Consider the following 24,708-nt stretch of genomic DNA (forward strand, 5'->3'; position numbering starts at 1 on the left):
GAGGCAAAGTTCATGGTGTTTTTGAGATTAGAGGTCCAGGAAAGGCAATTACAGGATTTCCTCCATTCTGAGGCATGCTTTTAAATTTTAACTTTCTTGAACTCAAAATATGTTTTAGTATAATTGTTTACAAATGCAGTATACAAATGTGGTTCTTCGTTTTTTTTCCCTCCCACGTAAACCTGTTATTAAATCAATGGTGTGTTATACAATTTATTGTATCCTGAAGACCAATAAAGATATACTTCACCAAACAGGAAATGAAGACCTGCTCCATGCCAGGTGCTCAGAATTTTAAAAATTAATAAGCAGGGTCCTTACTCTCAAGTAGCTCACTGACTTTCAAGACAGACAGATACAAACAGAATATTTCAATGCAATGTATTGATGGAGAATGATTACAGTAACTGGGTGTGGGTTAGCTCTTACTTTTCTTCTGGATTGAAACATCCTCTTGTTTTAATAAGTTTCTCTTGATATGTGACCCGATGATTAACTCACTTTCATATGGTCTTTTGTTTGCAATTGGATGTTTTCCAGTATATACATATAGTATTTCTAATTTGAACAAGTATAAAAAGCACAGTTAGGAAATGGAAAAACAGTTTACAGTCAAATTAAAAGAGGTCATAAGAGAATGTACTGCAGTCAATCGACAGGGCTTTTGTTTTGTTTGAAGACATGAGTGAATTCTGCAGACACAACACATTACTGAAAATTGCAGGGCATGGAAGTACTTTATTTCCCTCCTTTCCCCTTCCTTCTTTCCTTTGGTGCTCAGCAAAATGGGGCATTCAATACATATTTGCATATGTCAGTTCTTCTTGTAGTCGTATCAGTACAAATTGGTATCGTTCGGGATGGAGAGCCGAAAAAGTTCAAGTCGTGACGAATTCCTGAGAGACATCCAATTTCAGCTAGTTTCAGAAACTCTGGCTGTCTACTTGGGTGAATTTTTTTATGCCTGTGTCATGAAGGAGTTATTGAAATTATGAAACCAACAGAATTACTCACATGCTGACTTGCCTCTGACCTAATGTCACAACAAAGTTGCCTTTGGCCAACTGGGGGCTTGACATGTTTGCTACTTACGTGCCGATTTATAGAGTTGTCTTAGGGATAATGTCTTAAGGAACACATCAAGTTCCTGTGATCTGCCATTGTCATTAAGGACAACCAAACTGGTTGTCAGCCACAGAGGAGAAGAGCAATGTGTTTTAAAGGGTCAGAATTGACCACAACCTCCCCTAACTTTTCATTTATTTGAGAGTCACAGAGACAGTTGAGAGTTGGCTCTTTTAGAGCGTCGACTCTCCCAATTGGCTCTCTTGCCTGCCTTTACGTAACCATATGATTTGTTAGGGAGTGCCCATTGTCGAGAGGCATGGCCTAGCTGGAAGAGTGCTGAATCAACAAAGCTCATCTCACCGGGAATCTATCTTTTGCAAAGAAATAATATAGGAGAGGCACAAAGATTTGGCTAAAAGGAAGCCCCAAAGTGTTTGCAGTAATACAAAGTTAGAAATAATCTAATATCCTCCAAATAGGGGATGGTAAGCAGTTGTGAAGCAGGATCTATACAGAAATTAAGATCATGGGCTCAGAAGCCAGACTTCTAAGTGCAGTGCCAGGTTCACTTCCATATTAGCTCTGATACCTTGGACAAGTTATTTAAGCTGTTTATGTCTCAGTTTCCCAACGTGTAAAATGATGGTAACAGAATCCACTCCACTGGGTTGTTCTATAGATATGTTGTTACACATCCATACACACAGCACTTAGAATATCATTTGGGCCCTGGCCGGTTGGCTTAGTGGTAGAGCGTCGGCCTGGCGTGCAGAAGTCCTGGGTTCGATTCCCAGCCAGGGCACACAGGAGAAGCGCCATCTGCTTCTCCACCCCTCCCCCTCTCCTTCCTCTCTGTCTCTCTCTTCTCCTCCCACAGCCGAGGCTCCATTGGAGCAAAGATGGCCCGGGCGCTGGGGATGGCTCCTCGGCCTCTGCCCCAGGCGCTAGAGTGGCTCTGGTCACAGCAGGGCGACGCCCTGGAGGGGCAGAGCATCGCCCCTGGTGGGCAGAGCATCGCCCCCTGGTGGGCAGAGCATCACCCTGGTGGGCATGCCGGGTGGATCCCATTCGGGCGCATGCGGGAGTCTGTCTGACTGTCTCTCCCCGTTTCTAGCTTCAGAAAAATACAAAAAAAAAAAAAAGAATATCATTTGGTGTACACTAAATACTCTATACCATGTCATTTGCCGCCCAAACAGGATGCTGTGGAGAGTGAAACAGGAAGATAATGGAAACGGTCACAAGGACAACATACTAAACTGAATCTGTCCTGAGAAAACCGAGCCTCTCCATTAATAAATGTTATCTATTAGTTAAATCAATGAAGTACATTAATGTAGCAAAATGCATTTATTAAAATTTATATTATATTTTTAGCTAAAACCAATCAGTAGAGAGATTTAACACAGATTAGAAATTTTGTACGGTATAGCTGAGTTAATCAGCCAAAAGTAGATCAGAAAGTCCAAGAGATGGAAAAAATATAAACATTAAAAAATAAATTTAAATTAAATTAGTCTAACATCTAACTAGTAAGAGACAAAGAGAAAGAGAGAGAAAGAAATCAATGACACAAAAAAATTTCTCAAAAGGGAATAACATGATGGCCTTGGCCAGCTGGCTCAGTGGTAGGGCATTGGCCCAGTATGTGGAAGTCCCGGGTTCAATTCCTGGCCAGGGTACACAGGAGAAGTGAGCATCTGCTTTTCCACCCCTCCCTTTCTCCCTTCTCTCTCTCTCTCTTTCTCTTTCTCTTCCTTTCCTTCCTTCGGTTGGAGCAAGTTGCCCCCCTCCCAACTGAGGATGGCTCCATGGCCTTGCCTTAGGAGCTGAAACAGCTGGGTTGCTGAGCAACAGAGCAAGGGCCCCAGATAGGCAGAGCATCACCCCATAGAGGGGCTTGCTGGGTAGATCCTGGTTGGGGCATATGTGGGAGTCTGTCTCTGCTTCCCCATTTCTCACTTAAGAAAAATTAAACAAAAAAATTGAGAAAGCACTACTCATACAATGTATGAGCATTTTATTTTGATAAATATAATACTTATAAAATGGGAGAAATAGCAATGTTCAACGATAATTTCAAGTAGTTAAGGGCTCTTAAGTTTAAAAAATTTCTGTTTAAAACCAGGACTTTTAGCACTAAAGAAACATTTGTTAACCTGAGTAAACAGGGCTTTCTGTTTCTGCAGAAAGGTGTAAGGTGTGCTTGTATTTGGCACTAGTTAGGTGGGGTGTAGAAAATTGCCTGTTTTATTCCATAATAAAATACTGCTGCCAAAACCAGTTGTTAAACTCGCACAGGCTAAATAGCAGCCACGATTGAAAATACATTGGTATATAAGCGCGTGCATTTTTCTTGGAGTTGTTCTCCTCAAACATCCATACATTTTGGCAGGTTTCTATCTTTAAGGCCATAATCCCTGGCACAGCGGAGGGATTTCCATAAGCATGAAGCAGCAAACTTCCGCAATTTTTGAGATCACCAGCCCCTGTTCCCACTTTGGCCCTTCAGGTCCGTTACTTAAAAACTATCTTCAAATTTCCTTCCCCAGAGCCTCCCCCAACCCTAGGTGGTGAGGGAGGAGAGCTCCCAGGAAACTGCAGGTGCAGTCAGGTCGATATAGAGTCCCCATGTCACCGCTGCAGTGACACACAGGTAGTTGGTGCCCATTTACCATTTGATAAACTCCCAACTTCCAACTGAGCGCCAAGCGCTATGCTAGGCCTGGGCTTTCAGGAGTGAGCAAGACAGACCCAACTCTGGCTTCCTTATGTCCTATCAGGGGAGGCACAACAGAAATAGCCTAGGCCCTGGCCGGTTGGCTCAGCGGTAGAGCGTCGGTCTGGTGTGTGGGGGATCCGGGTTCGATTCCCGGCCAGGGCACATAGGAGAAGCGCCCATTTGCTTCTCCACCCCCCCTCCTTCCTCTCTGTCTCTCACTTCCCCTCCCGCAGCCGAGGCTCCATTGGAGCAAGGATGGCCCGGGAGCTGGGGATGGCTCCTTGGCCTCTGCTCCAGGCGCTAGAGTGGCTCTGGTCATGACGCCCCAGAGGGGCAGAGCACCCCCCCCTGGTGGGCAGAGCCTCGCCCCTGGTGGGTGTGCCGGGTGGATCCCGGTTGGGCGCATGCGGGAGTCTGTCTGACTGTCTCTCCTCGTTTCCAGCTTCAGAAAAATACAAAAAAAAAAAAAAAAGAAAAAGAAATAGCCTAACATACGCTTGATGATGAAATTGCAGGAGGCACCGAATGAATGACATGGCTCATCTCCGGATGGAGCACTTGCAGTGAAAGGATAAGATGCGACAGTTTTAGAAAAGCTACTGTTTTTGAGAAAAATACTAGCTGAAGAAGAGAGCAGTGGTATTCTTCAGAAGAGAAATTCCTAGGCTCTCACTTGCCCAGACAGGAAACGTCAGTTCATTTCAGAAGGTGGCCCCTTCACCGCAAATTCCTCCTAGTATACTGATGAAATAAACTGACGTCACAGTGTGTGAGAAAGAGGCGCTGCTGATCCCCTGGCCTGTTGTCTGTATTTTCTCAGCATTTCACACACCAGAACTGTAGCTATCACAGCCTGTTTCAGGATACTGGGCTTACTGGCTGGACCCAGAGCAATGGTTTACAGCAATGAAATTGAAGCACTGACTGCAAACTAAAGTAATCAGATGAGCTAAAAATTTAGGCTTGGGCAAGTAGAGTTTATACCCTGTAAAGAATACCAAGTAGTTTGATTGTTTTTATTTCTCTGTTAACTATTCAATTTGTAAAGCCACAAACACGTCCTGCTCATGGTGATTTCAAACATCCTTATATGTACTACCAAACAAAAGGTCCATAATAGCATTTAGCTTATATCTATAAATATATTACCAGGTGAAACAACAAAATAATAAGCATCCATTCCATTTAATACATACGCGTTATTTACTATCATTTTTGCTTTTCGGTTCCTTTCCTTTTTTTTCCCACTTTTACTTTTTCTTTTAAGACTGCGATAATTTCAAATTTCCATAACTGGAAAGATCCTATCAGCAAGGCTTTACAGTTGGACATCTTTGGGTTAATTCCCTTAGTTTATAAAATGTACATACTCTTTCTCTTTTTTTTCTGTATTTTTCTGAAGCCGGAAACGGGGAGAGACAGTCAGACTCCCGCATGCGCCCAACCGGGATCCACCCGGCACGCCCACCAGGGGGCGATGCTCTGCCCACCAGGGGGCGATGCTCTGCCCCTCCCCGGCTTCCCTCTATTGCGACCAGAGCCACTCTAGCGCCTGGGGCAGAGGCCGAGGAGCCATCCCCAGCGCCCGGGCCATCTTTGCTCCAGTGGAGCCTCGGTTGCAGGAGGGGAAGAGAGAGACAGAAAAGGAAGGAGAGGGGGAGGGGTGGAGAAGCAGATGGGCGCTTCTCCTGTGTGCCCTGGTCGGAAATCGAACCCGGGACTTCTGCACGCCAGGCCGACGCTCTACCACTGAGCCAACCGGCCAGGGCCAAAATGTACATACTCTTTGCACTTTAGTTTCTAGGGTAAAAAGGAGAATGATAATAGCTACCACACGGGTTGTCTTGAGAATGAAGTCAATGTATATCAAGTCCCCAGCACAGATCTGACACAGAAGGTCTGAGAGTACAGAGGTCAGGCTGTGGCAGAAAGCCACAGTTGAAAGTTGAAGTATATCATTGTTTTATCTTTTAATATTGCCTCATATTTATAGCATGAGCCTCAAGAGCATCTTGTGTTTATCCTCCATAATTGTAATTCAGTTTTCAATAACATCAGTTTTTTTCTTTATTCCATTCAAATTATGGACCAGTGTAGGACAAGAAAATAAGACACAGTTCATGCCTCAAAGAGCCTGTCATGTGGTGGGAGGAAGAGACCTATAGACAGATTGTTATACTAGAACGTGTTAGAAAGCAGTGATCAAAATATTTGGTCGACCAATATGTATTGATTACCTATTTGTGCCTGGCACATGCTTTGTGTTGGGTTTAGATACTTAACAAAGTGTCACCATTAGGCTCAATGCCTGTTACAATAGGGACTATTTTAGCGGATGCAATGGAAATGTATTTGGGAATCTAAACTTTGAGGAGGGATCAGAAAATCTTCAGAAGGTCACTTGAGCTTGAAGGGCAGGTAGGAGTTTGCTTCTAGAATTGTTGTATTTAGATGCCAAGATGCTATCATTTTAGAGATGGAAATTTACATGTTCAGATGAATGACCTTGGAGCACAATTACCACATATTTGACAAAACCTTTTCATTTCTAGCCTCTGTAGCAACATCCGAGGATGGCAGGGTTTATACAGAACCTTGCAGCTTATTTTCTGTCTAGCAGTTTAAATGCTAACTCATTAAAATGCAAAGATGAATTACATGGTGGGTGGCAGAACAAATGTTTTTCTCACTGAGCAGAGCTAAGGCCTTCAAGACAGTTTCTCCCAGAATCAAAGTCACTTTTTTTCAGCTCTTCAGTAAGACATTCAGGCATCATCTCCCCCAGATCCACCATGACACCAGCCAACGTTCTCTGGGGTAGATGCTTATGGTAATGAAAACAAGAAAAGAAAGTAGGAAAGCATTACTGGTTCCACACTTGGTTTCATATATCTTACCTATAAGATATTACTTATATCTGACATCTTATTTATAAAATAAATGAATGTAAACATTAAAAAAATCCTAAGTAGGTATCTAGTTGATTTAACCCACAGAGAGGAATTATTCCAAGGGATTTTAAAGCACAGAAATTTGAGCATAAATCTCTAGTGGGGTATAGTCTAAGAACAGAAAGAACTGCTAAGAGTTTGGTAGAAGTGCTGGCAGCGTTACCCTGTTATGGGTAAGATAAAAGAACTGAAAAACAAATCCTGAATTTGATTGGAAGATATATACGCATACATATATAGGATAGGGTGTGTTCACAAAAATTTTTTTCATAGCTCTATTCATTTTAAAGGCCTGGATAGACATGGGAACCAACTCAGTAGTTGTGAGCTCTCCTAGTGCTCAATTCTACTACTCCTATACCTTTTCCACGAAAAGGAATTGGGCTTCTTAGAGAAAGGATTGATTCTGTATTTAAAGAAGGAAATAGAAAATAAGCGCCTAGTACATCCTCTCATACCAGGCGAAGAAGCTATCCAAGACTTCTACAGTCCTATCTAAGGGCCTTAGAAGCCAAAATTGAAGAGACTTCCGCTGGCCAAAAAGTAGGACACTCGTAGAAAAGGGTGGTAACTGCAATGAATTAATATATATTGACCTACATGTACATGAACAGTCATTAATTCATAACATCACCTGAAAAACCATGACATATTGATCAGGTTGGAGGATTCCAATGAACCAACTTATTTTGAAAATGAGTAACAAAAAAAATCAAATATTAATTCTGCTTTTCCACTACAAACTGTACCACTGCACACTAAATAAAAGATAAGGTGACTTAAGAAAGATTCAAAGTAATCCTGCTAACACATAAAGAAGGAATAAAGGAATGAAGACATTACCATTTTGTAAAATCTAATAATGAATTTATACATTAATCATCAATGGCTGCCAAAAACAGAAAAAGAGAAATGATTAGATATTAGTATGTACCTTTTGGTGAGAGAGCACACCACTATCTGGAAAGCGGTTGTTATGAGCTGAATCCTGTCCGCCCAAAATTCTTACGTTGAAGTCTTAACCTCCAGTCCCTCAGAATGTAACTGTATTGGAAACAGGTTCTTCAAAGGGGTAATTAAAATGAGGTCTTAATCTAGAGGTCCCCAAACTTTTTACACAGGGGGCCAGTTTACTGTCCCTCAGACTGTTGGAGGGCCAGACTATAAAAAAAACTATGAACAAATCCCTATACACACTGCTCATTTAAAGTAAAAAAACAACATGGGAACAAATACAATATTTAAAATAAAGAACAAGTAAATTTAAATCAACAAACTGACCAGTATTTCAACTATGCTCCTCTCACTGACCACCAATGAAAGAGGTGCCTCTTCCGGAAGTGCGGCGGGGCCCGGATAAATGGCCTCAGGGGGCTGCAGTTTTGGGATCCCTGTCTTAATCCAATATGACTAGAGTATTTATGAGGAGATTTGAACACAGCACACACAAAGAAATGACCACATAAAGACACAGGGAGAAGATGGCTGTCTACAAGGAGAGAGGCCTCAGAAGGAACCAACCCTGCTGACACCTTGCCTTTGGACCACTGGCCTCCAGGATTGTGAGAAAATGCCTTTCTGTTGTTTAAGCCACCCCGTCTGTAGTACTGCATTGTGGCAGCCCTAGTAAACTAGATGGTAGTCTTGCCTCCAAAACCCAACTTAGATCAGGCCTCTGAATCCAACTAGCAATGTATGGGAGTAAGAAGACAACAGAAAATATTACATGACAACGTGGAGAAGTCAGAAAAGTGTATTGTGAGAAATTTTATAGAATAGATGGGAACAGAAAGATAGGAGGATTAGTAAGTAGGATAGAAATGAAATAAGATTGGCTATAAATTGATAATGTTTGAAGTTGAGCGAGGAGTACTTAGGAATCTTTAAACTGTTTTGTGTATTTTTAGATTTCCAAAGGAACTAAAAATAAACTGTATCAACTTTATCTTTAGGTCAAGATGTTCCATTTGGATAGGTAAGCTTGCCCCCAAACTCAATTGAATCAATACTGTGATAGTCTCCCAACTAACCTTCACCTGCCTTGCGAAGCACGCAGGAAGAGAAGCCCTGACTGTGGAGATCGTCAGAACTTCTGGGATATCTTATATAAACTCTCTTGTATCTCTGACAACATCAGGAATTATATTCAACATCCCTAATGGGTGCCACCCCAGACAATCCTATATGCTGCATTTCTGGTAAGATTTTGGACAGCTGCCCCTGAGGCTATGTGCACAAAGTGGAGTCACTTCATATCAATTATTTAAAAAATGCTAAATGGAAGTCAGTAAACACTTCTGTGTATTTCCACATCATGAACAATCATGTGGCAACAGGAACATTTTGGAGTATGTGATTCTCACAGGAAGGTGACATGTTTGGTTCAGATCGTATAGCTCCTGTCACAGGAAGCCCAGCTGGCGCCCATGAGGGCAACCGGTAAGGGCCGGTGACATCACTGGAGCGAGGACAGCATTTTTCACATTCTGGAGCTCGGGGAAGACAATTTGGCCAAGTAATGAAGGAAAAGAAGGTTCAGTTCAGGTAATGTGAGATCTTGTTTGTTTCAATTAATTCTTTACTTCAACATAGTGTTTTTAACAAACTTTTCAAATACAGCGGTTGTGTTTCCTATGAAATAAAAGCAATAAGTCAAACCCAAATAATCACTGTCTGAGATCTGTAGCATATAGTATGTGAAGTTTTACAAAACTGCAAAAACCTTTGATACACTCCACTAGAAGAAAGCTTGAGAGCAGGTCTTGTCTTGTCTTTTCTTTTTTTTCTTTTCTTTCTTTCTTTCTTCCTTCTTTTTCTATTTCTTTTTCTTCCTCCCCTCCCCTCCCCTCCCCTCCCCTCCCCTCCCCTCCCCTCCCCTCCCCTCCCCTCCCTTCCCCTCCCCTCCCCTCCCCTTCCTTTCCTTTCCTTTCCTTTCCTTTGTGGATTAGTTTTCTTTTCATTCAATAGTCAAGTGTACAGAGCAAAGGCCTCAGTATTTGGGACATGTTATAAAATAGGCAAAATGACTCAAAGAGAGTGGTAATGATCAAACCTCATTGTTTGAATCTATAATAGAATATAATTAACAATGTTACAACCTTATACAATATTACATCATTAATAGCACAGATGAAGCAAATTTAAAAATGTACTAATTATCAAATATATCTCCCCAGGTTTTTTAAAAATAAAAATGGCAGAAATAAAAGGAAAACTATTTAATTAAATCTTGTTTAATGAACATGCTCAGGGGAATAGGCTGACTTGAATTCTCCAGTTAACTGGTGAAAAAAATTTCCCCTTCATAGTCAAGAACACTTTTCTATATTAGAAGAGTACATTCTCTTGCATTATGGAGAAATCAAGTTTAGTATCTGTAGGAGACTCATTTCTTTGTGATTAAGGACACTGTAGAGATTTCAGATTACCATTCCAACATGAACTCTTACATAGGAGGGATGATGTAGGCTATTAGATGAGTGTGCAATGACCCGAGGCTCTTCCCTAATTCCGTTTCTTTTACCTAACATCATAGATGTGGGCTTGTGTTATTGTTCTTTGTCTGCTTCTCCTCAGGGGAGCAGAGGAATTCTAGTTAGAGGGTCCTGTCAGTTTGATTAGATGTAACTGAGGTTTGGCTCCAGCAGTTGCACATTCTGGTGCTGGAGTCCAGTGGTGTTTATGTTTGAATAAGCTCTGCTATCTCCTTTGGCCTCCAATATGGTCAAGATGGGGCAGTCAGTACGAAATGCCCAGGAACTTGTTACAGATTTTCAAACGACAGAATGTGACGGTGGGAGGCAATTTCCATTTCACTCTCTCAATAGTTATTTTTTGAACAAGATGTTCTTTTTAAAGTCTCTAAAAATGATGGGGAATCTCTCAACTGTGCATCAGCTTTTAATCACTGGTGGGATAGCTGTGCTCTTAGGTAGCATAACTTCCTTGAACACATACATGTTGGGCCTGACCTGTGGTGGCACAGTGGGATAAAGCGTCGACCTGGAAATGCTGAGGTTACCGGTTCAAAACCCTGGGCTTGCCTGGTCAAGGCACATATGGGAGTTGATGCTTCCAGCTCCTCCCCCACTTCTCTCTGTCTCTCTTCTCTCTCTCTCTCTGTCTCTCCCTCTCCTCTCTAAAAAAAAGAAAAAAATGAACACATACATGTTGGGTAAAAGAACCTAATTCTGATTTCATCTGTTGTAACAGCTTACTAGAACCGTGGTGCGAATCAGCAGCCCTCTGTGAAAGTCCGTGAACTGGCTACGGGAAATGTTCATTTCAAAAGCTGTTTCCAACCTGAGCTTGTCTTTCCAACCAATGAAAATTACCCACTGGCACTTGCTGCCTTTGACCATATTTCCCTGGCCAATCAGCATTCTTGCTTGAGGGATGTTTCTGGCTCTTACTCATTCACTCAACAAATAAATATTAAGCCTGTACTCTGTGCCAGGCACTGTCCTAGGGGCCGGGTTCTGGGGCACGGTAGTGAGCAAAACAGACAAGGCCCCTGCCTTCACGGAGCTGACATTCCAATGGGAGGAAGAGAGACAGGGAACAAATGAGTGGAGGAGAGAGCCTCCAATGGCGGGACATGCTCTGCGAAACTCCAACAGGAACGGACCGGAGGAACTGAATGTTGATTGTGACTTAGTGAGTTCTTCCAAAACTCCTTAGGTCTTAAGACAGGGATTCAAGTACAAGTAGTTTCTTTTGGTGCCAGTTCCTTCTTGGATTATTATTGTTTTTCTTTTACTGTCAGAAGTGATGGTGGAGTTAACAGTTCATCTTAGTTTCCAAGTGGTGTCTATGATGGGGTAGAGATAAAGGCTGAGGCTCTCCAGAGCCTGTGGAGGCAGAGAATTGAAGATATATCCCACTGTGTGTGTGTGTGAGAGTGTATGTGTGTGAGTGTGTGTGTGAGTGTGAGTGTGTGTGTGTGAGTGTGTGTGTGTGAGTGTGAGTGTGTGTGTGTGAGTGTGTGTGTGAGTGTGTGTGTGTGTGTGTGAGTGTGTGTGTGAGTGTGTGTGAGTGTGTGTGTGAGTGTGTGTGTGAGTGTGTGTGTGTGAGTGTGTGTGTGAGTGTGAGTGTGTGTGTGTGTGTGTGAGTGTGAGTGTGTGTGTGTGTGAGTGTGTGTGTGAGTGAGTGTGTGTGTGTGTGAGTGTGTGAGTGTGTGTGAGTGTGTGTGTGAGTGTGTGTGTGTGTGAGTGTGTGTGTGAGTGTGTGTGAGTGTGTGTGTGTGAGTGTATGTGTGTGTGAGTGTGAGTGTGTGTGTGTGAGTGTGTGTGTGTGAGTGTGTGTGTATGTGAGTGTGTGTGAGTGTGTGTATGTGTGTGTGAGTGTGTGTGTGAGTGTGTGTGAGTGTGTGTGTGAGTGTGTGTGAGTGTGTGTGTGTGTGAGTATGTGAGTGTGTGAGTGTGTGTGTGTGTGTGAGTGTGTGTGTGTGTGTGTGGAAGGGGGGGCGCTGCGGACTGCCTGCCTGAGGCCAGGGGATTGACATTCAGAGAGCTCTGCAGCAGCTGAGACTGGCAATGGCTGCCCGTCTTATGGGAGCCTCGTAGGCTTACTTCAGCCTCAGTTTCAGGTAGAACGTAGCTTGCTGTGGCTTGAGTGGTGCAGAAGAAAGAAGAGGTGCTAAGGTTAAATATTCGTGAAAGCAGCCAAGCTCAGGTGTATCCCAAGCCCCAAGTGCCATCCACAGGTAATCCAGAAAGGAGAGACGGATATTGGTAGGTCAGTCCTCACCTGCCCATCCAGCAGAGTGCTGCCATTGTGTGAACTCAGCTGCAGGGACTGCCAGCCTGGAGTCTTTTCATCCCAAGCCTCCATTCTCTGGGTCCTGCCCTGGATTAATCAGCTGCAGCCAGGGCTGGGCTTTTCTACTCAAAGAAAAAATAGTCTTACATTTAGTTATCTTTTTCTGTCTTTTAAAAATAGCACTCAGACAATGTTCTTTTGTCTTTAGCAGCTACACTGGTAATTTGCAAAGATTTCTCTTGTGTTTTTCCAAACACTTGTTTGGGAAGCGATTTCATTGTTATCTTTGAGACAGTAATGTTTCATACTAATCCTATCTACTTCCACAAAATTGCTTGTGCCTATAGATAACACAGACCCATTTAATAAATTTGATTTTGAATGATATAAAACTGATTCTAGGCATTTTTGCTCTTTGGGGAAAGAAGGAACCACTGAACAAGAATAAAAAATTCAAGTAGGTGTAAAATTTTATCTTCTACATTTTATCATAATGGTTAACCTTGGAAATTTATTGCAATCAAATAGCCTCTTAGTAGCCATTCCACTGATTTATAGACATAGATAGCAGTAAATGAGCAATTGTTCATTCATGTACTGATATCTTGGTCCTTTTGCCATAGGTCTATCTTATACAGACTATTGGCTTTCTGTGTGTTCTCCCAGGGGACATTGAATGCATATAGACCACGTGTCTGCTCAGTACACTCTGGCTAAGACTCTTGTCTAAAGACAAGATCAATAATATAGACAGCACCAGATCTTTGAAACTACAGTATTAATTTCCTCAAATATTGTCCTAATCATTCAGTTGAATATTACTTTGGACCTTTATCTTAAATAGGTTCAGTTACAGCTCAGAAGTAGAACTTCAATTTTCCCAGCATCCTGAAGACTGAAAATTAAACAAGCAAGCATGATACATGCCTTCTAGACAAAGCCCTATATATTGTTTTGAATATGAATTACTAAAAATAAGTTTCTTTTTACAAACTTCTGCCTCTTTCCACTCACCAAGAATCTCCTGGGCAATAACTACAGCGTAAATTCCATTTGCATCAGAATTTTTCTCTGCTGGTAATTGCTAAATTTAGTTGTGTACTTGTGTTTATCCAAATATGAAATATCAAGATAATTTCATGTTTTTGTCATTTCCGTGACAGCTGTTGATTCAGCATCAAATAAATGTTATCCCAGAGAATTAAGATAAAAATCCTTTGAAAACAAGACAGAACTCCATTGCATATGATTTTATAAGGGCAGGGCAGGAAGGAAGATCAATGTGTAAGAAACAAGGTTGGATTAAACTCAAAGATGATGACCAAAACTCACCTGCAGCATCCCAACTTCCTCAGGTCCTCCTCTGTGGTACTAACCCTTCAAGATCCATACTCTAGAAAAGGGCCAGGTAATAATGCTTCATAGTACCTCACCCTGGCTGTGGGCACTGGACCTCTGGTTTCTGGTTGTAGAATAAAAGGCAACAGCAAGGGAGGGTAGAAGGGAGTATTTTCTCGGGCACTGATATCTCTGAAATTATACTACATATGTACCTGCCTGTGTCATAGCAACACCCATTCCAACTATGTAGAGGGTCAATTCAGAAAACAAAAATGTGATTAAAAACATCTTTACAGCCCTAATTAGGGCTTTAATTCCTTGGCAGATTCTGACTTTGGGTGTAGACGACCCCACAAATGCAGAACAATCTTGAAAAAACAGGGGCCTTGTTTTCCTGCAAATGTTCCAAGGAGAAAATAACCGGGAGAGAAGGACTGTTCTCTCAGAAAGCACAGATCCTGCCAAATGGTTTCTAAATGTGTTTCTCAAAAAAATTTCCATGTGCCATCAATGGCTTTAGAGTACTTCTGGAAATGGAAGGAGCAGAAATCAATGGCCCTGTGAGAAAGCAAACATTTAAGGGAACTAGCTTGCTGAGAAAACAGGTAGTCACATTTTTAAGTCACAATATAGAGACGTTAACAGTCCTCTTCACAGGCTGGAAATACACAGTTACCTCACTTTATGATGCTGCAAGGAACATGTTGAAGCCCCAAGGGGAAGTTTCCTCATATTTCTCTATTTGAGGCTCAAGTAAGGAATTGTTTAGGGGGCGCCACCAGACTGACTCACTGGAACTTCCACAATTAGCAATTTGTTTCTTTCACTTTGGAATCCCCAACATGGTAATTTTACCACTTAGTAAAACTATTTTTAGCCAACCACAGGGAACCTAGGAGACGTCTAAACAGGAGGAAAAGGTTTGCTCTTGAGCAAGATGGATGCTGGGTGGTCAATCTCCAGAATGACCAGCTACTTTGATCGATTTAAGTAAACATCAATTCAAGTCGGTTCTTTCGCTAACGTACTGAGAGTTCATTGAGTGGCTTGGCCATAAATCAAAGTGGCTGCCCCCAGCCACTAGCTCGAGTCACGGAAAGGCAGGAACCCAGAGGATCAAGCAAAGCAGCCCCCGAACAGGTCCCCACTTCCACGGTCCAAAGTATTTTCTCTGGCAGAAGTGTCAAAATTAAAGTCAAGTTTGTCCCATTGGTTTTAGGACATGTTATACAAGCAGGACCCAGCCAGCCATTCCCTAGCAGAGTGCCAGAGTGAGCTTTATCTTCTCACCCCATTTCTCTGCTGTCCGGCTGCTAGGAAAACTTCAGCCACTGCCCAAATAACCAAGTGTTTAAGGAAAACGGGGACATGCTTTATGGTAACACTAACACGTGCTCACAGTTTTCAAAATTCAAACAGCAGAAGAGTGTGTGGGTTTAAAATCAGTTCCACTTCACTCCAAATCCTCCATCAGAGGCACTCACTGTCTCTTTCACTGGAGGTAACTATAAAACACTTGTTTGAATCTTCATAGAGGCGAGCAGAATGGACCAAGAATTCTGCCAGACACTGAAAAAAAGTCTTTACTCACAGACTGACACTTGGGCCAACCCCAAGTGCAACAGGCGTGAACAATGTACTGTGGGGAACACTGTGGTCACGGCTGCGGCCCAGTGCTGAGGTTCGGGTCGCTGCGGAGGAATGCTTTGTGGGAAAGTAAACATGAGCTGCATGTTGCAGGCTGAGTGGGAAATCAAAAGGAGAGCTTGGAGGTGGAGCCAGGAACAGGGATTCCAGCCATAGGAACCACAGCGTATAAGCAAAGCCCTGGGGAGTGAACCTTCCTGGTGTGCTGAGGAAATGGCTCGTTGTCTGGTGTGGCGAAATCATAGATTATTATTGGTTTGGGGGTAAGATAGAAATTGCAGGACAGGGGCCAGATTGTGTAGTGTTTTCAGTTCCAGACTAAAGATCTTGGGCTTCATTCTATAGGCAACGAACTGTTTGTTGTTTTAAAACTTTTAAGTAAGGAAGTGATATACTCAAGCCTGTGTGTTGGAAAAAATACCTGGCATATAGTAGGCGTAGAAAACTGTTTGCTGAATGGGGATGGAGCAGAGAAAGAAGAGACTGAAGGGAGGAAGACAAATGAAGTGATACTGGGGTGATTGCAATGATGAGACAGTTTGGAAAACGACTCAGTAAGACTTGGCAAACAGCTACGTGTGGAGGGATGGAGCAGATGTGGAAGTCAAAGCGGTTCCGCTCTGTCTCCTGGGTGGCTGGGTATATGGTTATGTCATTGTGCCAAAGAGGAGACAGAGGAAGGGGAGGGCATTTGGACGTGGGGGGAGGAAGCAGGGAGATGGGGAGATGAGTTGAGGGGCAGCATCCCTATAGTGACAATATAGTCAACATTTATTAAATTTTAACTATGGTCCAGATACTGTTTTAAGTGCTTTATAAGTATAAAATTATTCAGTCCTCGAAAAGAGGAGATACTATAATATTATCTTCATGTTACAGATGAAGTAATTGCATATGTTTAGAATTAGACAACTCTGAGTTCAAATCCCATTATCTGGTACTTTTTAACTGTTCGATCTTGGATAAACGACTTACTCCAGTTTAATCTCAGGTATAAAAACTAGGAAATAATGCCTAGCACGTGGGGTTATTATGAAGGTTAGAGGTAGTGCCTATGAAGCAACTTGCATAGTGTCTGGAACCTCATTTAGCTCATTAAATACCATAAGTTATTATAGCTATGAGATATCCTGGTACTGTGTTCGGCAAAAAGCTGGGGATTTATGTTTAGATTGTAGAGGTGAGGATCATCAGTATGTTGTTCCTTGGGTATAAATGCTATTTTCTGCCTGGTTTGGAGGTAGGTGGTAGTGCCTCAAGAAATGAGAATCACGGGGAATTCTGCAGGAATACCACTGGTAAAGGAGCAGAAAGAATTGTAGCTGAAGTAATATAAGAAGTAATGGGGGGTAGCAATGGGACATTGGTTATGAAAAACAGACTGGTTAAATAAGTCTTACAGAGAATGGGAGCCAGGTTTCCACTGTAGAAAACAGTAACAAATATGAAAAGGGAGAAAACAAGAATGAATTCTCTGATGAACATTGTATAACAATATCTGAGATGCCTGCATGACAGTGACATCCCTAGCATTCAGATCTTGAGTTCTAAATACCATTTTCCACTAAAAAGAACTTGGGTTCCTTCAAGAAATGGATTATTCCAGGGCTAGGGAAGGGAAAGATAAACCTGGAACCTTTTTTTCATGCTAAAAAGTAAGGAAATGTTCAAAGAAGTACAAGGACATGTCAAAAGGACACAGAAGTCAGACTGAAAGGGCTCCTGCTAGCCAATTTAGGACAACCTGAACATGAAAATGAACCTTATAAATGGATTAGAACCCACTGAATAAAATAGGAAACCGCGAGTCCCTACTGATATAAAAAAAATAAATGAAGAAATTGAAAGGTAGACATGGGATGAGATTTTGACATAATTTGAAAGTATGTATGTTCTGACGAAATACTAATAACAAGAGGGAAAAGCAATTTTACAAGGGAGAGGCCTGGCCGGCAATACCTCAATCAGGTGACCCAAGTGAACCTCGCCAGAACTGGGATAGGACACACCACGGCCGCTTCGTGTTGCTCTCGCTCGAAGATGTCTAACCTGAATCTAATCAAGAAGAGAACAAAACAAATCCAAATTGAGGGACATCTACAGAATAACTGGTCTGTGATCTTTGAAAGCATTGAGGCTGTGTGCAAGCCGCAGGAAGACCGGGAAACAGCGCCAGACTGAGGAGGCTGGAGAGAGGAGAAAAGGAAACACAACAGGTGGTTCCGCACTAGGTCCCTCGCAGAGCGGACGCTGTTGAAACAATTGGCAAAACGTGAGCGGTGTCCGAGGATTTGATGGTAGCGATTTAAACAAGTGGATTTCCTGGGTTCCTCTGATTTAGATGCTTATATTCAGGTTTTGCAGAAAAGTCCTTGTTTGTAGGAAGTACACGCTGTGTTTGGAGGTGACGGGTCTCATGTCAATAACATACCTTCACATGGTTCAGGAAAAGAAGCTTTTGTACTGTGCTTCCACTTTTCTGTAAGCTTAAAATTATTTCAAAAAGAAAAAAAAAATCTGACCCTTAAAAGTTACTAGTAACAATGTCACACTAAGAATGTTTGGTGCCTTTATTTGGTTTGGGGTGCGTGCGTGTGCATTTGTCCCTAACAGAGCCATTACTGATGGCCTGGCATTCGTGCTCCATCTGCAGCCAACCTTCTGCTTCTTGGTTTACCTCGTTTGACTTCTGTGGCTCTGCTGTAAATTCAATACAGTGTGCATAATTCTCCCTAGAGTACGTGGCTAGTATTACTACAAGACCCTTAAAATCATGGAATTACAACTAATTTTTAACTTCTCATTGCTCCTAATGCTTCAAGATTCAGGGACACAGGATAGTCTGAATTTAAAATAAAAGATTATAAAATATCTTAGTGTGTAAGTTAGACAAAATATGCACAAGAATTTTTTTTCTAAACTATTCAGTATACTTACTTCTTCCCACCTCCCTCTTTTTTTTTTAGAGAGATAGAGAGAGGAAGGGAGGCAGATAGGGAGATGAAAGCATCAACTTTTAGTTGTGTTACTTTAGTTGTTCATTGATTGCTTCTCATCCGTGCTTTGATGGGAGGCTCCAGATAAGCCAGTGACCCCTTGCTCAAGCCAGCAAACTTGGGCTCAAGCCAGTGACTGTTAGGCTCAAGCCAGCAACCATGGGATCACATCAATGATCCCTGCTCAAGCTGGATGAGCCCGCATTCAAGCCAGCGACCTCAGGGTTTTAAACCTGGGACTTCAGGGTCCCAGGTCAACCCTCTATCCACTGCTCCACAACTGGTCAGGCTTCAGTATAATTACTTCTATAATACATTACTTTAAAGAAAATGTGGCACATTTGCATGAAATAGTTTTCCTATGAAATGTTAATCAAGCTAATATGAATATAAACACCTGTCTCTAACCACTAGCTAGCTCTCTTGCCCTTTAAACTTTCTTGAGATTATTCCCAGCTATTAATCTGTATTTGTAAATAACAAAACTCAGACAAACCAAACTTTTGGGATTCATTCCTGCACACCTGCATTGGTGGGAGGGGGGGGGGGAGGAGGCTGCAGAAGCAGGTAAGTGGAGAGAGGTGGGAGGTAAAGTAGACTACCTAAAAAGTAATGCCAGGTGGGTACTGGAGAGATTGGGGAGAACACTTTGAAAAGTATATGACTGTCTAACCACTGTGCTGTGCACCTGACACTAAGACAAAGTAATACTGAATGTAAACTATACCTGAAAAAAAAATTGATTAAAAATACTTTGTTCTGATCTCTCCCTCCCTTCCTCATTACTCCATCCATCACTGATTAGTTGAGTGTCAACCAAAGGTGGGCTTCAAATAATTTAACAACCGGTTCTCTGCCCTAATGACCATATTAAGTATAAAATAAATGATATACCAAAAGGTAGTTTATTATTTCATGAATTTAATGCTTAAATAATAAAAAAGGTACACAAAAGTAGATTGTTATAATAAAGTTTTAAATTATTAATGAAAAATATCAAATAATACCTGACAAAAAACAATAAAACTATTACAGTATTTAAGATATTTCCATATTGCTGTTTTTTTTTTAAGTGAGACAGAGAGAGGGACAGATAGGGATAGACAGACAGGAAGGGACAGAGATGAGAAGTACCAATTCTTCGTTGCAGCACTTTAGTTGTTCATTGATTGCTTTCTCATCTGTGCCTTGATTGGGGGTCTCCAGCTGAGCCAGTGACCCCTTGCTCAAGCCAGAGACCTTGGGATTCAAGCCAGCGACCTGTGGGTTCAAGCCAGTGACTCCACGCTCAAGCTAGTGAGCTTACATCCAAACCAGATGAGCCTGCACTCAAGCCGGTGATTTTGGGGTTTCGAACATGGGTCCTCTGCGTCCCAGGCCAACTCTATTCACTGTGCCATCATCTGGTCAGGCTCCACATTGCTTCTTGATTGGCATCCTCACCTGCAATTTTTTTCACTTATGAACAGAATGAACATTACTATGGGCGCTTAGAATATGCTGTTGCACAAATGAACATTAAAAAAGAGTAAGGAATGTAAATTTGTGATTTCCACATTGGGCGGCTGCCCAGGCACCCACCTTAGAGAGAATCCTGATTACAAGTGCCATTTTAACAACCAGTTCGCTGAACTCAACAAAAATTAGGTAGCGGTTCTGCCGAATCAGTGCAAGCCAGCTGAATCCCACCACTTGTGTCAATTCTACGTCAGGGAGGGCACTGGCTGGTGACAAATGAGACATGTTCTGGGCTGTTTTGTTTTGTTTTTTCAGAGAGGCAGGAGGAGAGAGACAGGAACATTAAGCTGCTCCAGTATGTGCCCCCACTGGGGATCGAACCCACAACCATGTTGTTTTGGAACGTTGCTCTTAACTAAGCTAACCAGCCAGGGCACATTCTGTGTTCTTTAAGGAGCACTGAGTTTGGAGGAGAGAGCCTGCTGCACTAGAAATTTAAGTATATTCTACAAATTTAAGTAGTTTCTACAAAAGGATTCAAACAGAATGTGCTATGGAAGGAGAAAAATTGCTGCTTGACGAGCCCAAGAAGCCTTCACAGAAGAGGTGAAGTGTGAAGCTTGGCGTCAGCTTGTCAGGAAGTGGGGGGCGCTCCCTGTGGAGGGGGCGCAGCCCCGTCGGGGCTCGGGGAGGGCTGAGTGCACAGTGAAGCAGTGTCTGTGTGTCTGAGAACAGGGAAGGGCTGGACGGCAGGCCAGAGAGGTCCCTGCGGGCCGTTAAAATAAGAGAGAGAAAACAGACAAAAAGCAAATAGCAACACCAATCGAACTGTGTGCTCTGCTGGAGTTTGAACTTGGTGTCAGTAGAGGGTGTGCTGGAGGGTGGCGGCCAGCTCCCTCCTCACGCAGGTATTCTGTGACTCCAGGGGGTGCGGAGGGGGAGTCTGCCCCTGTGTGCCTTGAGGATCAATGGCTTCTCTCTTCAGTTAGCTCTCTACTCGTGTCCTCCCCCCCAGATAGCATGTCCCGCACTTTCCGTTCCTTCTCTGGATTTATTTTTCTTCAGGGTACTTCCTAAACATTTGACTGGCTTATGTTCCTTGTCTGTCTCCTCTGCTGGTCTAGAAGCTCTGTGAGGATGGAACTTTGTTCCACAGGCCATCTCCTCTGCCACGTACTACGCCGGATTTGGCCATGGGTGAATGTGACTGAGTGAGAGTGATGAAGCTCTGCCACAGATCTTGATCCAAAGGACTTGGGAACCCATAAAGCTCTGATTCTAGGAAGGGAGATCTGCAGTGGCCAGGGGGCTCTGGGCGCCCAGGGGGACAGAGAGCAGGGGAAGAGGGTCTCTGGAGGGACGACAGCCTTCCAGCCTTCCACGTGGGACGGCAAACCCTTACCCTGGATCCTTTTCGTCTTTCCCCCAGAGCTGGCTCTTTATAACAGTCATCAGAGAATATTCTAATTTAGGGGTGTCGGAACCTAGATAAGGGTTTCACCGGGGAAAGAGAATAGAGCCGATCATTCTTCTAATACACTGCCCAAAGCGAGTCTGGAATCAAGAAACCGGTGTTTTCCTGAATTCCCCTGAGATCTCAGCATGAGAAGACCATGTCCTTTTTCTGTGGGTCTTATGAAGCCTCAGCCTGAGCATCTCACTTTCTACTTCCCAGCATCTTACATGCTTGGCCTGTAGGACATGAGGGGCCGTCATGATATGGGGACAGATGCATCAGCAAGGTTTCTAGGTAGTGGCCACCTGGGGAGGTTCTTCCCCATCACTAGCAGCTGGGTGTCCAACAAAGTGGAATAGGTAGTCTGGAAATTTCTCAGAACATTGGCTGATAGCTCAGGTCATTAGCTTTCCCAAGCATTGCGGCTAGAAATCACCTCGAATCACAAGAGAAAGATGAATCTCTAGTGGCCTTATTTCTAGCTAGGTCCTTCCAATTTGAGAACCAACCAATTTGTTCCTCTTTCAGGCAACCAAAACCTTATATTATGAATATGCTAGGAAGATTCAGCCGTGGTCAGATTGCCTGGAATATGGGTGATTATGAGGACACCAACCGAAGAAATTCCAAAGGGGCCACCCTCGTTAGACAGAGTAAAGCAGCATTGCCAAGAGTTTCCAGACCAACTAAGCTGTCAATGCCACCAAAAACGGAGGAGGTACGATCATTTGCTTTTCTGAATCATCATAGAAAACATCAAGCTCTTTCAATATATGAATTAGAGAATGCTATTCAACAGTAATGCTGCTGCTAATGTTTTATAGCTCTTTTTATCCCATTAAAACGTACTATAATTTATATTGAATTTCCATAGTAGTGTCTATACTGTGGGTAGGTGGATATTATTTCCATTTCATAGCTGAAAACAAGAGGTTGTGGGGGTTCAGTCTGTATAATTGCTATTGATCATATGGTGTAACCTGGAGAGAGGCTTTCCCCTTGATTCCCAAGACCCATGAAAGTTCTGGGAAATGGAGGTAAATCTTTAATGCTTCTTAAAGCCCTTACAGACTGGCTAGCAGAGTGAGAATACACCAGTTCAAATTCAAGTTTTTTCCCATGACAACTATGAAATCTTGAGCAAGTTGCATAATTTTCCTATATGGGTTTTTAAAAAATAAGTAATAGTATCTGTCCTGAATTTTTTGTAGAGTTATCCTAAGAACCAAGTAAAGATACATTGAGTCTATATTCAAATCAACAACTATTTCCAGAAGTCCTTTTGCATAATCCCACAGCAAAATACACATTGTAGTCATGCAGTGTTTTGAGTATGATAACAAATTTCTATGGTAGGGAAGGTAACAGAGTAGCTGGGATACATTCAGAGACTCCTGTTCTCGACATGAAGAGAGTCTTCTTGCTCCATTGAAGAATCTTGCCAACTCCCTAGTATATCGTCACCAGCAATCTGATTCATTAGCAATTAATTTTATTTGTTGAAAACGTTCCGTGAGGGAGCTGTAGAAGTCCTCTTTGGTAGGTCCTGACCCCAGGGACACTTTGTATGGAAAAAAGGTGCAGTTTAGCTCCTGACATTCTTATATGCTCTGAATTTTGGACTGGGTCCAAATAAGATGATTTACTACAGTGTGTGTAGACAAGGCTTGGATTAGTTACTTTCCATCACTGAACTAATTTTGCGTAGGATTAGAGCGATCGTGGATGAAATGATCCTGAGGCCTCCTTCTATCATTCACTAAAATCCAACTGAGCAACCTGTGTGGGTGTTTTAAAAGGAAAAAAAAAATCTGTGCATTAAAAATTTTTGTCAAAAGACTTTTTTATTTTGAAATTATTCCAAACGCAGGAGAGTTGCAAGAACATTAGAAAGTGAACTGATACATTCTTCATTCAGAATAGTCAGTTATTAATCTGCTTTAATACTTTCTACATGTATCTGAATATATACACCTACATACACACACAGACATTTGTTTTTCTTTCCCACACCATTTGGGGGTAAGTTGTAGACATGATGGTCCTTTATGTCTAAATATTTCAGGGTGCATTTCCTAAGAACAAGGATGCTTTTCTCATAAATCCACAATACAATTAAGATTCAGGAAATTTAACATTGATACAATATTAATCTAATCCAGTGATCTTCAACCTTTTTCATCTCCTGGCACACATAAACTAATTACTAATGTTCTGTGGCACACCAAAAGGTATATTTTTTGCCAATCTGACAAGAAAAAAAAAAAGATAATTTTGAGTCCTTCACACTGGCTGGCTCTTGTTGTATTGGTTGTTGTCATTTCCTTTATTTGGCAATCTTTTCATTTTCTTTATTTGCAAAAGAGGTCAGTGCCCCTGACTGACTAGTCAGGTGTTGCATGTTTTAAAAATTCTTAGAGCCCACCAGTTGAAAACAGCTGATCCCAATCTATAGTTCATGATCGTTTTATTAACTGATCCTATAATGTCCTTTGTATTCTTCTCTGAGCCAAGATCCCTCCGAGGCTCGTGCATTATATTTACTCCTCACATTTTCTTTAGTCTCCTGCAATTTGGAACAGTTCTTTTAGTCTTGGACTTTTATAACACAGACACATTTGGGAGAGTATTGACCAGTTCTGTAGACTAGCTTAATTTGGATTTATCTGATGTTTTCTCATGAGTAGACTCCGGTTTTGTGTTTTGGGCAGGAATCCCAGATTAGTGATGTTATGTCATCCCCAGTGCGTCACATCCAAGAGGCACCTGGTGTCGGTTTAACTCGTTGGTGAGGGTAATTGGTCACTTGGTCACATCTCTTCCCTTCGGGGATAAACAAAATACTGTATCATTCAAAATAGTATTTTTATCAACTAGGCTTTTTTCTAAATATCCAGAGACTTGTTCCCCAAGTCCACTTTCTTGGACCACCCCACAGGTTCTTAGAGATGATTCCTCAATAAAGCACTCCAGCCTCCCCCAATTTAATATAAACCCTCTTTGGTCAAAGAAAATAACTTGAAACAAGTGCTCTTTTAAATTAAAAAATAATGGCTACAGTGTGTGTAAAGCCTCCGACATAATGCCTCACACTCGCCCCCAGTGAGTGGCTATCACTACTAATAAGAAGTGCCAGCACGTTTTCCATTCTCATGCTAGAAGATTCAGAACCATGCACAGAAAGCAGCCTCAAAAAAGGAAGAATTTGTCAATGGCACCAAGTATTTGGGGAGAAATCTTAAAAGCATAAAGCTATACATAATATTTTCTCATCAAAATAGATGGTTGAAAATAGGGATATTTTATATA

At 42.2% G+C, this 24,708-nt stretch overlaps 1 protein-coding gene across 1 annotated transcript in view; it reads left to right on the forward strand.

The window, feature by feature from the left end:
* Positions 1-24,191, forward strand: part of SPMIP2 (sperm microtubule inner protein 2) — a 98,143-nt gene extending 73,952 nt beyond the window's left edge. Inside the window, exons 4-5 of the mRNA XM_066360179.1 lie at positions 21,928-22,117; positions 24,111-24,191. Coding sequence (XP_066216276.1) covers positions 21,928-22,117; positions 24,111-24,191 — 271 coding nt within the window. The remainder of the gene's footprint in view (positions 1-21,927; positions 22,118-24,110) is intronic.
* Positions 24,192-24,708: the final 517 nt, after the last annotated feature.

The sequence above is a fragment of the Saccopteryx leptura genome, chromosome 1 (genome assembly GCF_036850995.1).
Source record: "Saccopteryx leptura isolate mSacLep1 chromosome 1, mSacLep1_pri_phased_curated, whole genome shotgun sequence".
Lineage (NCBI taxonomy): Eukaryota > Metazoa > Chordata > Mammalia > Chiroptera > Emballonuridae > Saccopteryx > Saccopteryx leptura.